This window comes from Alligator mississippiensis, chromosome 7 (assembly GCF_030867095.1).
Source record: "Alligator mississippiensis isolate rAllMis1 chromosome 7, rAllMis1, whole genome shotgun sequence".
In the NCBI taxonomy this organism is placed as follows: domain Eukaryota; kingdom Metazoa; phylum Chordata; order Crocodylia; family Alligatoridae; genus Alligator; species Alligator mississippiensis.
Genome location: NC_081830.1, coordinates 37,882,824 through 37,897,371, shown reverse-complemented (window position 1 = coordinate 37,897,371; position 14,548 = coordinate 37,882,824). Strand labels below are relative to the sequence as shown.

General features: G+C 47.1%; 1 protein-coding gene across 1 annotated transcript; it reads left to right on the top strand.

Annotated features, from left to right (window-relative positions):
• Window positions 1–951: 951 nt before the first annotated feature.
• Window positions 952–14,038, top strand: AIRE (autoimmune regulator). Its single transcript, XM_059731854.1, has 14 exons — window positions 952–1,351; window positions 3,361–3,535; window positions 3,858–4,007; window positions 4,625–4,696; window positions 5,423–5,536; window positions 6,415–6,611; window positions 7,043–7,120; window positions 8,177–8,307; window positions 8,926–9,022; window positions 9,424–9,615; window positions 10,000–10,121; window positions 11,170–11,266; window positions 12,284–12,352; window positions 12,912–14,038. The coding sequence occupies exons 1-14, from the start codon at window positions 1,202–1,204 to the stop codon at window positions 12,990–12,992; spliced, it is 1,725 nt and encodes a 574-aa protein (XP_059587837.1). The 5' UTR covers window positions 952–1,201; the 3' UTR covers window positions 12,993–14,038.
• Window positions 14,039–14,548: the final 510 nt, after the last annotated feature.

Genomic DNA, 14,548 nt, shown 5'->3' with positions numbered 1-14,548 from the left:
GCCGAGACGCTACTGTGCAGCATTATTAGGCTACTATATAGTAGTGTCACTTAAAAGGCGTTTGCTGGCACTACTGCACAGTAACTCGTTATTTAGTACTTGCTTATACAAGTACTAAATAAATGTGCAGTAACCACTGAGCAGTAGTGTCTCATGTAGACACACCCAGTAAGTATAAAATATTCCTACCTACTGTATGTTAACTTAAAAAACATACATTTGGCACAAATCATTTCACTGTACAGCAGCATGTACCTCTGCCCAGGACAACTTGAGTCTACTCAGTAGCCACTATGTACCAGGTTGTTTTTGTAAAAAAATTTATTGACTGTTTCATACTAGCATGACAAATCTGATCTTGCACCTACAGCAGTTTTAAATTTGGCTAAAGTTAACTAAGTATCTTGATTTTGCACTAGTTTAGAATAATTTACAGGTTTTAAGCAAAGACAGGAAAAAGAAATACAAAATGCTTCAAAAACCAGTCTGGACAAATGAGATACCTCCTCTACCCCAATCACACTTCAGAAACCCATCTCTGAGACCCAAATCCTTCCTCATGAAGGGTGTTTTTATGGCCTCCTCACACACAAGTTAACCCGTATAGAACAGAAGGAAGCTACAGGGTACAGGATAGCTTTCATAGACATGGAGCTAATGCTCATCCATGTGTCTGGGGGTATACAACCAGTTACAACTCCCATGGGCATAGGGAAGACCACCCCCTACGGGACAAGACAGAAAAGATGAAAAATCAGCACTGATGCCAAACATATCCAGTCTAGTGATGGATTCTTTTGGGACAGGGAAAGGACTGTCAGATAGATGAGAAATAGAAACTCACATTCGATGGTATTACCATAGGAACAGAAATGTAAGTGAACAGACTCAACTTAATGAGGTTCCTGATTTCAACTTGATAGATAAAACGACAGCTGAGCTGGCAATTACTGACAATATACCCAGCTCCTATTAAAAGAGGAGCTCTGCTGACCGTGTTGACACACAGCAGGTCCTGTTCTAGGGAAAATGCATGCTCTCTGGCCTGTCAGTGCCTGCCCTTCTGAGATCCAGGCTTCATAAGGAATGATGTAGCAGACAGGTAGTAAGGGAGCCTCAGTCACTGCAATCTCAGGCTCTCCCAAAGCACTGGCACCTCAGGGAGATTCTGCTGCTCCAGCAACTGCAGACTTGTGGCAGGATGTCCAGTTCAGACAGGCTCTGGGGAGAAGGGGACCTGCGGCAGCTGCTGAAGCTGTACCGCACAGAGATCTCAATGGCTGTGGACGACGTCTTCCCATTGCTTCATGGACTTGCCGATCACGATGTTGTCACAGAAGAAATGTTCAAGGTGAGAAGGCCGTGGGCATTCCATACTGAGTTACCTACCTATCCGTGCTTCGGGTTACGGCCTTGGGGTGCTCTCTGACCTAGCTCTCCTGTGCCAGGACAGTGTTTTGTGGAGAGCATTCAGACCCCAAACTTACTTTGAATATATGCGCTGGGTGAAGGGTGAGGGAGAGTTGTACTGTATATGAAGATTTCTGAATTACTGTGAAATGTGCCATTTGCTTTCAGGGGGCTGTGGTGATTTTACTTTGCTGTGGGGTACATATATACAGGTACAGCCATGTGCAAGATTTTCAAGTGACAAGTGCCTCTCGGTGCCCAATCTGAGTCACCTTCAAGAAGCAAAAGTGTAAAAGGTGAGCAATTGCCACCTGAAGAACTAGACCTCCCTCAAGATGTCTCAGTCACTCATCACTTTCAGAATCTCAACCAGGGCTCTGGGTTTCTATCCTGAAGACCCGGACTGAAGAGACTGGGAAGGTATCACTGAAGAGCTGGAGAGGTTTTTATTTTTGGCCCCAAAGGTCTGTGTGACCGTCCAGGACCCTCACTACTCCTTGGCCTCTTGCTGCAAGTGTGCTCAGCACAGATTAGCGTGGCAAAAGCCATCATAGGCTGTGGATACATCTGAGGACAGACATCTGAAGCACCTTGGTTGCATTAAAGACAAGTATTATTGAGCTATATATGTCTCAAAATAAAGATGAGGAACAAAAACCCAGCTGCAGGCTGTGCCTGACAAAGGTGTCTTCTTGTAGCTATCTTCTTCACTGTTACTTTGGGGCAGTGTTTGTAATAGTTTTCTCTGGGCTCAGCAGAAGCCACTGGCCTTGCATTTTGAGCAATTGGGTGAAGCTTTGACGTGTTGCAAATTATATCCTTACCTAGCATGAGCTGGGATCTAGAACATGATGCTCTAAAGCAAGCAGCACTGACACTTTCTGCTGAGGAGCCAAAATGTAAAGATCAGCTGGTCCAGGTGTTCAATCAAATTCTGGTATTTTTCTGATGTCCTGGTTGTGGCCTCTTCTTTCTCATGACTTGATGAAGTGGCCTAGAAAGGGTTCAGATGTAGGGAATATGTGCACACACACAAGAAAACCAGCATGAAGAGGTTGGGAAGGGTGACTGGATGCAAACAAAAGGAGCCAAAGCCAACTCTGAAGCTGAAGCTGATGAGCCATTGTAGATGCTCAGAGTCAAACGTAGGAATGAGAGGTGGTCTGGTATATAGGCCCTTTGTAAGCAGGCTGTTTATCCTGCTGCCTCATATACAGGAAAATTACTTGGTTAATAGTTTTTCAGACTCTTCTATTTTCACCAAAGCAAACTACAGTCTCTAACGACACAAAAATAAACCAAAATTTCTGTCCTCTCCAGACACTAGGAGAAGAGACACTTCCTGTTCTAGTTTTGCCACAGAACAGCAGCTTGGCTTCTCCTCACTGCAAGCTGCTCCCTCACTGCTTACTTCCTCCTTTCTGCTCTTTCCCCTGGGTTTTAAAGCTCCCAGTGTGACATGACAGCCCCTCATTAGCAGAGTGCCCCACAGCTTTACAAGACTACCACTTCTTAAGGGGACATATCACCCTGTCTTCTTCTGTTTTCACATGCCTGCAGCATCCTACCTCCCATGCTACTATGGTAATGTATCTACATTGGTTTCACGCTGTGCGATTACATATCTTGTACCACAACTTCACCCTAAAATGAACAAACAATTATGCTAGCGTTGAGAGCCAGGCTGTGAAATGAACCATTAACCAAGGCGAAACTGACTACCGTGTCGGTCTATGAGGAACGCAATGCCCCTACCTCCAGTTTTCATGGTAGCATTTCTTTTTACTGAAGACTAAATCTAGTCACATACTCTTAGCATCACAGGGGTGGTGATACCATCTGCTGTTATCGCTGCTTGCTGACTCCCACAGAAGCTGCATCACCCAAGGAAGTGAGGCTGGGATGCCTCCAGGAATGGCACAATCTAAGATGCTCTTTTTGTTCTTGAAGGAAACGCTGAGTTTGAAGGAGCAAGAAGGCTGTCACAAGGCCTTTCATGCCATGCTGACTTGGTTGCTGAGCCAGGATTCAGCCTCCATCCAAGACTTCTGGAGGGTCCTCTTCAAAGATTACAACTTGGAGAGATACTCCAAGCTACAGCCCATTCGAAGCATCTTTCCAAAAGGTAGGAGGTGCTCACAGCAGTGCAACAGAGGAAACACTGAAGGGAAAGGACTTCCTCCTCAGGTGTCCTCCTTTTATTAAAGCTTCTTGTGGACCATGTCCTTCTCCTCTTCAGAACCTGGAGGACTAAGAGAGCCTCTCACAGTCCCTTTTCAAGCTTTCAGTGAAGGTGCAGAATGGTGGCCACTGCAGTTTGGGGATCCAGGCAGGATCGGGGGGGGGAAGAGAAGAGGAAAAGGAGTGACCTACTGGAATGAAAGCACTGGGCAGTTTGGGTGGTGCCCTACCCAGATGTGCTATCTCCCTGCTGTCTTGCTTTCCAGATGTGGATTTCAGCCGACAGCGCAGAGGGAGGAAACCACCCACCAGCCCCAAGATGGTAGTGCAGCACAAACATGGGAAGAGGAAAGCTCCAGAGGAAAGGGGCTCTCCACAACCAGCTCAGCCCTCAGTCAAATGCAACTCAAATCCTGGTACAGTCCTGGTTTTGCTGCCTGGCTCTGGTAGGATTTGGTATTGGGCTGATACACAACCACCCTTCATCAAGCCATCCAGCCTCCAGGCTTACCTGGGCCTTTCATACTACCCATAAAACCAGTCTGTTAGAGCAACACATGCAGCTCCCCAAATGGGATATGGAGGAGAGGTCTGCTTTCTGCTTAGAGCTTGGGCAGACCAGTGTGCCAGTGGGGTACTTAGGGTGGAGGAAAGATAGGACTGGGCTTTGTAGGGAGATACTGGACTTCAGGGACAAGGGTAGAAGAGGGTGAGGGGGAGAATGCAGAAATGGAAAGGAGAGAGGAGAATAAGGGTGACTGAAGGCCAAGCAGCCCATTGCACTCCAAAGGCCTGTGCTCCGACTGCATGTGCAGTCACTCTCTGCTGGTGTAGTTTTGTGCAAAGGGGGCAGAAGAGCTAGGCAAACAGATGGATCTTTTGCTCCTCCCCCATTCACAGTGCTCATCCTCTCTGCATCTTGTATTTCTGAGTTTCTCTGCAGTCCACATGGTCTCCATGGGGAGAGTGAAGGCTTCTTTCCAGTAACAGGCAATGTGGATTTGTGTCTCTGACTTGCATTGTGTCCCAACAGCGACCCTGCCAAAGGCAAAAGCCATAAAGAAACCAGAAAGTGTGGAAATTCAGTGTTTTCCTCTCGGAAACGGTAAGCAATGTGTTTTACATCATGTGAAGTTTCCCCTCCTTTCCACAGTTCACACAGAGATCTTGTTAGCAGGAATCAGCCCTGAACTGGGTGTGACAGGCTCTTCTGGAAGCTCAGGGGAGAAAGCACCTTCCAGGTGACTGGAAGGGGCTCTGTTGTACTGGTGACCAAAGGCCCCAGTGGTGATTCTAGTCCGGCTTCTCCCACAACAGCACTAAGCCTAAATGGGCTGTCTGGAAGGCAGATGACAAGTCTGGAAGCGTGTGGCCACTTCAGAGGCCCAGCTGAGCAGCAGGCTGTTGTCAGGAGATAGGAGATGGGGGCTCAGTGGTGAAGGTATGGGGTTCTAGTGTTCCTGAGAGAACTGGAGCAAAAGCAAACGTGATGCATACATCACCTGTCCAGAGCACCTCTCTCACAGGCTTCAGCACACCCTGCTCCAGAGCTCCGCTTGTCCTGTGGAGAGAAACTCCTCTGCCTCTGGTGATCTGAGACCATTTTTTGGCACTGAGTAGGGCTTGGACTGAGATTTACCAGTCTCCTTCCAGTTGAAACCCATATTGCAGAGGTCAGGGTATAAATCTTCCAGGAGCCCCTGACTGGTTGTAACCCTCTGCTTTTCCAGTTTGGGATATCTGCTGGCCCATCCACTGTAGTCTTCCCCAGCTCTCGGGAGAATATCTGCACCGAATCCTCCCTTTTATACAATTGTTTTTAAAACCATAGGCATTCAGAGCATGGCTGCCTCAGTCAAGAGAGCTGTCACTGTGGCATCCAGTGAAATACCAGTGACCTGTGGGGCTGTAGAAGGCATACTCATCAAACAGGTGTTTGAGTCAGGTAGCTTTTCAAATGCATTTGGAACAGGAACTAACACCCGGGGCTGACAGTGACTAAAATGACATTTCTGGTGGGTGTTGAGGTAGCTGTACAGTTTTCAGGGCAATGGTGGGGCCCATATCTATTCCAGCTGGACAGAGGAATCCAGGTGTCCCCACTTCCAGTAGGTAGCCCCAGAATCCTTCCCTCAGGACAGAGAAGGAGACTGCTGCTAGGTGGGGTGAGATTTCACTGCATGGTGACAAGGAAGCTTTAAATGACTCAAATGGTGGGGGTATTGGGGAATGCTGAGCCTGTAGGGGGGAATTATACAAGAACAGAGCAGCCAGAAAGCCCTACACACTGGACAGGGCCAGGGGAAGGAGGATAACCCCACACAGCCCTGACACAGACGGAGTTGGATGTTTGGGGAAGAGCTGGGATGTCAGGGGATATAGGCAAGGGAGACACCCTCCATATAAAAAAAATGGACAGGTACCACAAACCCTAGATTGGAAACCCCCACACTTACCCCATTAGAGATATCCTTCCTTAAGATTTAAAATTCAGGTACCTAAATGCACACTTACTGCTGGGTTTACCTACATGAGGGGGCCAGAAGGGTAAAGCCAGCCTGTGAACAGCCGTGGGTGGGTTGCCTCCATGCAAAAGGCTCCCTGCTTTGATGCACTAGAGCATTTCTACTAATGCAACAGCACTGTACAAGGACAAGAGAAAGTGTCACTCCAACACCGGGCCATGGCAGAATTGCTCTCACTAGCTGTTTCGGGTAGCATGACTGCATTCATGCCACACATGCCCCTGTGAAACCTGCTTAACTGTGTTGCTGTGCTTCCACACACAACTCACCCCAGGTCAAAATGTCCTCTCTTTTCCAGGTGGCTCTAAGAAATGTATCAAAGTTGGAGGTGAGTTTTATGCACCAACCAAATGTGAAGACCCCGGGGGAAAGAACAAGACCCGAAGCCTGAAGCCTAGTGTACGAACCAAGGGATCCCAAGGGCTCCAATGTGTATGGTGCCAAGCGAGACAAATTGCTTTTACCTCTTCTAGCCCATCCTCCGTGCAGAGAAGAGTTTCATAATCCTTCCTGGTCCCACTTTAACATCTTGGCTCAGCCTTGCCTAGCACTGTTTCCTCAGAGCCTATTGAGCAGAATCAGACCTCAGGGCTGGCTGTTCAGCTTGCTCTGTGGCTGTCCGTCAGTAAGGAAGAGCCCTAGACAGGCTTCTGTTGTACCAAACTTGAAAGGCATTAAGAGCTCCCTAGCCCACTTTACTAATCTCTGAACTAAATTCTGCCTCAGGCCCCTGGGCAGAGCTGCACTCTGCTTTCAGCACCATGGCCCCTCCAGCCAGTCAGTGAATAGCTGCATGCAGGAAGGGACAAGAAGCTGCAAGATCTAGCATTCCCCTCAGACAGGCTGCTCATCCATGCAGTTAGTAGGACCACACCAGAATCTCCAGTCCAGCCGTTCCATTCTCTTCTGTTCATCTCACTTTGCAGAATGGAGAGCTGAAAATAACTTCACAGGGCCGGCTCCAGGTTCCTCCTGTTCACATCATGGATCCACCCCTCCACCAGGTAAAAACTGAATGAGGAGAACTGCTTCCCTTCCTCCCGATCACTGGGTGTGGGAGGAACACTTCTGTTCAGCGTCACTTCTTGCTCTGTGAGGGCGAGTGTTATCACACAACATGCAGGAGCTACACTTAAAAACCCATCATGGCCATTATGAATTATCTTCTGGCAAACAGGCCTAGGGACGCATCAAGAGTGGACATCAGCATCTCCTTTTCTCTGAACAGCCCCACTTCAGAGAGATTCTCCCTTTGTGCTCTGAAAGCAGCACCTGGATTTAACTTGTTACTCCTTGAAGTCTCAGGTTTCCTCCATCCTCGGCATGCATTAATACCAGGGCTTGGCTAGGACATGTTCTAGAAGAGGCCCTGGTCGCAGCCAAGCTGGAAATCCCCAGAAGATTTGAAAGTGAAAGTTCAGCCACTGAGTCCATCAACACCATTCCTATCCTGTCCTACCTCGCCTCCCAAACATTGCCCTATTTTGATATGAGACAGACAGACAGACAGAGACTGAGACAGAGTCCCCTGCAGCTCTCTTTGAAAAAGTACAGCTGAAAAGGTAGTAAGTCTGCATTTAGGTTCACCTCTAAAACACACACACAAGCAGGGCTGTCGGGTACGTTGCACATACATGCACAGACACACTTTTGCTCTATTTGAGAGCCTGGAACTTGGAACGCAGGATGAGGCTTCCTAGAGGGCTCCACACTTGAATTCTTTGCAAGACCACCCCTGCTGCCTCTGGCAAGTAGGTACCTACCAGGGACACCCAGCTCTATAGATTGCAGAGCCATCCTGCAGGGATAACAGGGGCACTTTCTGGAGTTGAGGATGTGCTCCAGCAACTAGTTTTTTTGAAATCTCCTAAAAGGATTCAACTGTCTGCTAAGGCAGTACACTTTAACAGATGATGCAGATGCAGCCCATACTGTGGTGAAAGCATAGGCAAGTCAGCATGAGAGGTAACCACAGTTGCAGCAAGGGAGCGATCAGAAAGACTGTTGTGGTTTTGGGCAGTTCCCAGTAGTTTGGGCTGCTGTGACATCTTGCCTGGTTTCCCTCCCTGGGTCAGAAGAACGATGATGAATGCGCAGTCTGCAGGGATGGCGGGGAGCTGATTTGCTGCGATGGCTGCCCCAAAGCTTTCCATCTGGCCTGCCTCATGCCACCACTCACCGAAATTCCAAGGTAACCGGAAGCATCCCCATGCTTGCCCCATACAGGGGCCCCTGCACTGAGCACATCACTTCTTTGCAGCTCACCCTGCTCTGTTTTGTGGGGAAGGGGAGAGGACTCTCAACCATGCTCAGCCCTGACCAAAAAATGCTGAAATTATTTAGCATTAATTTGCACAGGTTTTGTTTAGAGAAAAGTATTGTCCTTAAATACAGAGAGGCTTCAGCCTCCCACTGCAACAGGGCTCTCAGGCACATATAAGGGTCATGCACAGGGCCAGCAGCTTGGCCAAGGTAAAGCAGCACAGTCTCCTTGCTGTGGAGGGAGCTCTTAGTTTACAGAGGCCAAGGTTCTGCCTGCAATGTCTAGCTGGTACTCTAGATTTACACAGCTGCAACCTGTGTGACCGAGTCTGCAGAACTGATTCATTTCCCAGGAGAAGGGGTTTCCATTAACCCTGTGCTGACAAAAGATATCGATCTTCTTTACCAGTAGTTAATCATTTACAGTTAAGTAGTTACATTTCTACCCTGTCTTCTGAATGACAGAAGCAGGTCAGCTTTGCCTTCCCCTGCCTCGTTTTTCCTTCGTGGGGGCTCAGGTATTGCTCTGCCTTCTCCCTCCGAGCAGTGGAACATGGAGATGCCTCTCCTGCTCAGCGAGGCGGGTGAGGCAGGACGGACACCTGGAAGAGGAGCAGACCAGGGAGCCACCATCTGAGAACCAGGTATTGTGAGCTGCCTCTACCCACCAGTCCCAGCCTCTAACAACCACTGCCCTGTCAATACCTTCACCCTTTCTTCCTTGGCTGCCTCAGCGTGGGTAAAAACTGGTGGCATCCCAGAGGCTAATGGGCTTCTGTACTTTGTCTATGATGTGCTACAGAAGTCTCTAGCAGCCGTTTGGGGTGGGAGGCAAGGCCCCCCTTTCACCCTTCCTGCACCTGTATAACAAAAGACCAGAGGATTTTGCTGCCTGCTCTTCCCATAAAAGCACAGCACCTCAGAGGAGGTGGGTGTGCTTTTACATGGCACTGGCATCAGAAGAAGGACCTGTGGTGCCCCAAACAGTCTCCTCCAGGGCTGATCTGGATCTGAACTAACTCATGACGCTCCTGTTTGTGCCTAGAAGAGTCTGTGTGGACAAAGAGCAGCTGGAGACAGGGAGAAGATTCTCCTGAGACAGCCCACACCAGCCTGCGATGCCTCCTTCACTTTCAAACAACCTTTGCCCCCTGCATCATGCCCCTCACCAATGCCTGTGGCAACACCAACCTCAGCCCTCCGGCTACCGCAGAGCCTGGGCCCAGAGAGACAGCTGGTTTGTGACACTGCTTTCTGTGCAACTTTTACTACCTAACCGGCAGGGGCATTTTATTTCTCGTGTGTGTAAGAGCATCTAAAGCCATCTCGGTTAGTGCTGTAGCCAGTTACCTTGCTCTGCACCCTCCAAATTTCTCCAGGGTGCTCTAACTAGAGCCCCAGCAGTACAGGGAGTGAGGGTCAGAGGATGTGGGTTAACAGTGAGCATCTATCAGGTCCTCCCCCAGGCTAGGAGAGGGGGCCAGAAGTGGTGCTGCACCTAGGCAAGAGGGTAGGGTGAGGGGGAAGGTCAGTGCACACAACCAGGAGGTCCACCACACCTCTGAGCCAGAGCATGGAGCTGGGAAAACCACTGCCGACTTGACTCCTCTCCTTCTGACAGAAACTGACAGTGGGCGAAAAATGTGGAGTCTGCAGGGGGGGAGGAGACACGATCTACTGCACCCAGTGCTTCAAGGCCTTCCACTCGCACTGCCACTTCCCTGCACACACAGATCAGCTCAGGTAAGTGTCACATGAGCCAAGCAGAGCTGAGCTGGCCTCATGTCCCCAGTTTCATGCAGAGAGTTCTTCTGTTTTTTCACAACATCCTTGAAAGTTAGGGTTGGACGGGACTTCATTATGTCATCTAATCCAGCTGCCTGCTCAAGGTAGGATCATCTAGCCTTAAATCTCCCTCATTTTAATTTAAGCCCATTAATTCCTGTCTTGCCCACTGTGGACAAAGAGAATGGTTGGTTGCTGTCCTCTTAACAACACCCCTTTTTTGAATTTGAAGATGTATCAAATTGCCCCTCAGTCTTTTCTTCTTTAAACTAAATAATCCCAATTCCACCAGCCTGTTGTCCTACGCCGTGTGCTCTAGACCTCTAATGGTTTCTGCTGCCCTCCTTAGGACTCTTTTCAGTATCCTCATTTTTCCTGAAATAAGGTGCTCAAAATTGGGGACAGTACTCCAGGTGAGACCTTGCCAATGCTGAAGAGAGTGAAATAATTGCTTCTTAAGACTTGCATTCAATACTTAATTCAATACACTTCAGCATGATGGTATTACTATACCAATATTATGCTAAAAGGCAACTGTACTATTTGTAACAATCTGACATGGCTGACTTACACACAGTTGACTATCCACTATGACCACCCAGATCCTTTTCTGCAGTACTACAAGAATGGAAGTTAGGCTCCCTGGAAAACAAACCAGCACTGTAGATTTCTATGTTTTTTTTAAGTAAATGACACTTCCCTAGTACTCCATGACTTTTGCCTGACAAGGCACAAACCACTCCTATTCCAAATGCCACGTGTGCTCCGGGTCCCACTAGCGAGTCTAGCCAGTGTTTAGAACCTGAGGGCTACTCCCTCACTATCAAAAGCATTGAAGTCATGTATAGATTGTGTTAGCTCCTTCACATCTATGAAGATGGCTCCTCTACTTCACCTACCTTTCCAGTTCCAGCCTCATAAGGAAAGGATCTTCTTGTTTTTTCCAGTCCATAGGGTGATGTCTAGACCAGGACCCATTAAACTTGTTCTTTATCTTCGGTTCCAGTGAAATCCTGATATGCAACTCTTGCTCTGGCGGCCCTGGAAACAGCAGCATGGAGGGAGCAGTGGCATCAAGTAACCCTGCACTACGAACAGTGAAGGCAAGTACATTCATATCCATTTCCACAGTCAGTAGGATTTTCAGGGAATTTCTATTTAAGGATCTTAACATGAGTGTTAGGAACCTCGTCCAGCATACCTGGAGGCAGGACTTTGCATTTCTATATCCTCTCCCAGTAAAGGAACTCAGAGAACTTTATAAACATACATCTGTCTGTGAGTTGGTGGGGCTTTACCCTTCTAGAAATAAAACATTCAGTATTTTCCCCACTCGTGCAAACAAGGCAAGTAGTTGCACTTTACCCAAGGGTCACAAAACCCTTGGAGGAGCTAGTACTGGAATCCAGCTCTCTCAACGCACTGTCCTGTGCTTCAACCACCTTCTTTCTAGATCCAAATGATTGCAAGAAACACCATGTGCTTTTATAGGCTACTATCTAACATGTATTATAATAGCAGTAAGATTCAGACCACCACAAAATATTGACAGAACTTTAAGTCCCTCTGATTCAGGTGAGCATAGTGCCTGGGTAACATTTTTAAAAGTGCTTTGGAAAATGTTACCTTCGCTGCACGCACTGGCATACATCACTTAGTAGAGAGCATCATATTTATAACTACTCCAGTGATGACAGAAATAACATATCCCAGTAGTAGCTGTTCTGCTCAGCCTGGACCTTGTGCACCCCAGCTCTTTGACCATTCAGAAGCAAAACACACCACTCTACTTCTGGGAGTACTGAAAGTACAGGCTGGTGTAATTTCCTTGCTCCAGGTTAGGCTCCTATTGAGTTTAGCCACACACTGCTCCTACTTAGATCACTCTCTGCTGAACAAACCCCATGTTATTACTGGTTTCTTTAACTCTCAATACTGGGCAAACTTCTGCTCTCAATTGCAGCAGGCTTATATTTGGTATGTAAATCTATTGATGCTAATGGCAATACTTCACCATAATGCCAGTGACACCAAGTGTAGACTTGGGCCTATGATGGAGAACATGTTTTTACCTTCATGTTGGGGAAACTGAACTGTCTGGTTACTGTTCTGGATTTCAGGTGGTGGAAGAGTCTTCTGGGGGTGACCCAATACTGAATAAAGAGGAGTTGGACTCACTCCTAAGTGAGGTAACAAAACCACTTACTTTCTTGTCTCTGATTTGGCTTCAAATGAGAAAGCAAGCCATAATCTAAGTTGATCAGTCCCTGCAGTTCCTGGCATTCATGGGCACTCTGTTCACATCTCATTTCCGAATCTAGGTCCAAAGGAAACTGGGCCCAAGCGCAGAAAGCCTGGTGCACTTTCAACGGTCTGGTAACACTGTGCTCGTATGGACAGTCCTGCTGCTCACTGGACCTGCCCTGAAAGCATTACTATGCCATCAAAAACACCTGCTTTTGAAAGCTTGTTCATTAAGGCTCTGGGGAAACCAGGAACCAGGCCTATTTACAAGGTTTATAGTACCGCAGAGCTCATTTATTTTAACAAACTTTGGAAGTGGGCCTTGTGAAAATGAAGGACTGAGCACAAGCAGATGTGTGCAAGGTTGTCTCATGTGTAGTTGACTTGCTTCATCTTTCACTAGCACAGAGAGAAACTCAACTCCCTGTGGCATAGAAATTCCCCCTTTACTTTCCTAGGCACCCTGCACGCATACACTTTATCCTGTCTTGTACTGTCTTCCAGAGTTCATTTGACGGGATCCTGCAGTGGGCATTCCAGAACATGTCTCGGCCGCTGTCAGATGCTCAAGGATTATTCTCTTAGTACCTGCTGTAATGGTGGACAGAGCATGCAGACTTGTTGCCCTTCATGCTGTGGATTTGACCATCAGTTATCTGTAAACATCAGGTGTAGACATCCTGGGCTACACCTGGGACTTTACACATTTGGCTCCAAATTCACACACCCCTGCACGTACTAGTTTAAACTTCTTTATAACAGTGTTACCTTAAATTCATATTAATATAATGCATGCTTTAGGGTCCAATGTCTTGACAAAGTGGGACTCTTTAAACCCCAAAGGATCATTCACCAACTTTTGAATTTTTAGTTCCAAATTGTCCTCTCTTTTCCTATTCCAGTCCAGGTCTATCTACTAATAAAGTAGCAGGCTTCTTTTTTTTAAAAACCCTGCAGGATTTGTTATGGTGTCTTTGTACCCAAATATAGGGTATTTCTAACTGTTTGTTAAAGTAAATCCATCTATTTTCTTTAAACCAGACAAAGTAAAAGTAACTAGACAAGTAACTAGACAAAGTAAAGTAATCCATCTATTCTCTTTAAACTAGACAAAAAAGGTGTCTGAGATGTCCATGCCTGGCTGCAAAAGAACATGGCACCACACAGGAGAGAAAAGAGAACGTTATTTCACTCTGTCTCCTGTACCAGGTCTCTTTTCTCATTGCTTTGTACACTCCTGTTCTTCACTCAGTTCTCCAGTTCAAGCTGTCCTCGACTTACAACGTTTCACACTTACAACGTTTATAAATTGACACCCTGTTTCAACTTTATGACATCTATTTCAACTGTACAACGCTTGATCTGATGCAACGCCACACCAGTGAACCAGTTTGTTGTGTCACTCATCTCCCTGGAGAACATCTGTCCAAACTTCCTTGGACACTTTCTTTAAGAAAGCAGACAAAACTTCAGAAAAACCTGCAGCCAAATCTCCTGAGAGGACTCCAGCCAAGAACCCTTCAAAAAGTCCAACCAAGAGCCCTTCAAAAAGTCCAGCAAGTCACCTCAAAGAAGTCCTTTTGAATCAATGTGATTGCTATTTACAATATAAATACATTAATGTAGCTATATTACTCATCTACAATTGATCGAGTACAAAATTCTGGGGTATTTTTGGTGAAAACAGGGTATTGGGCCTTGGTTCAGGAACCAATTCCCCATTTATAACATTGCTGCTTATGAGAAAATTGGTTCCAAGTTACAACTTTTCCACTTAAGATGCGGTTTTCAGGAACCAATTGTGTAGTAACTCCAAGGACTACCTGTACTCACTCCACTGTTCCCTACTGCAACCATGTGTCTGTTGCACCCTCACATGGGTAAGGGAGTTCCCTCTCTTCCTGGGAGAGATTTTCCTTCCCAATCCTCCCTAGACAGGGGTTGCAGCAGAGTGTTAAGATAGGTCTCCAGAGGCATGCATACACATACATTTGTCTGTTCCAATGCACCGGAGATTCGGCGTGTCACAGCAGACTTGATTAATTAACTTGATTCCGCACATGAGCTGAAGCACCTGGCACTACGTCACATGCATTTGTATAAGTGGTGAAATGCGCATCAGCACTGAGAAAATGGCAGTA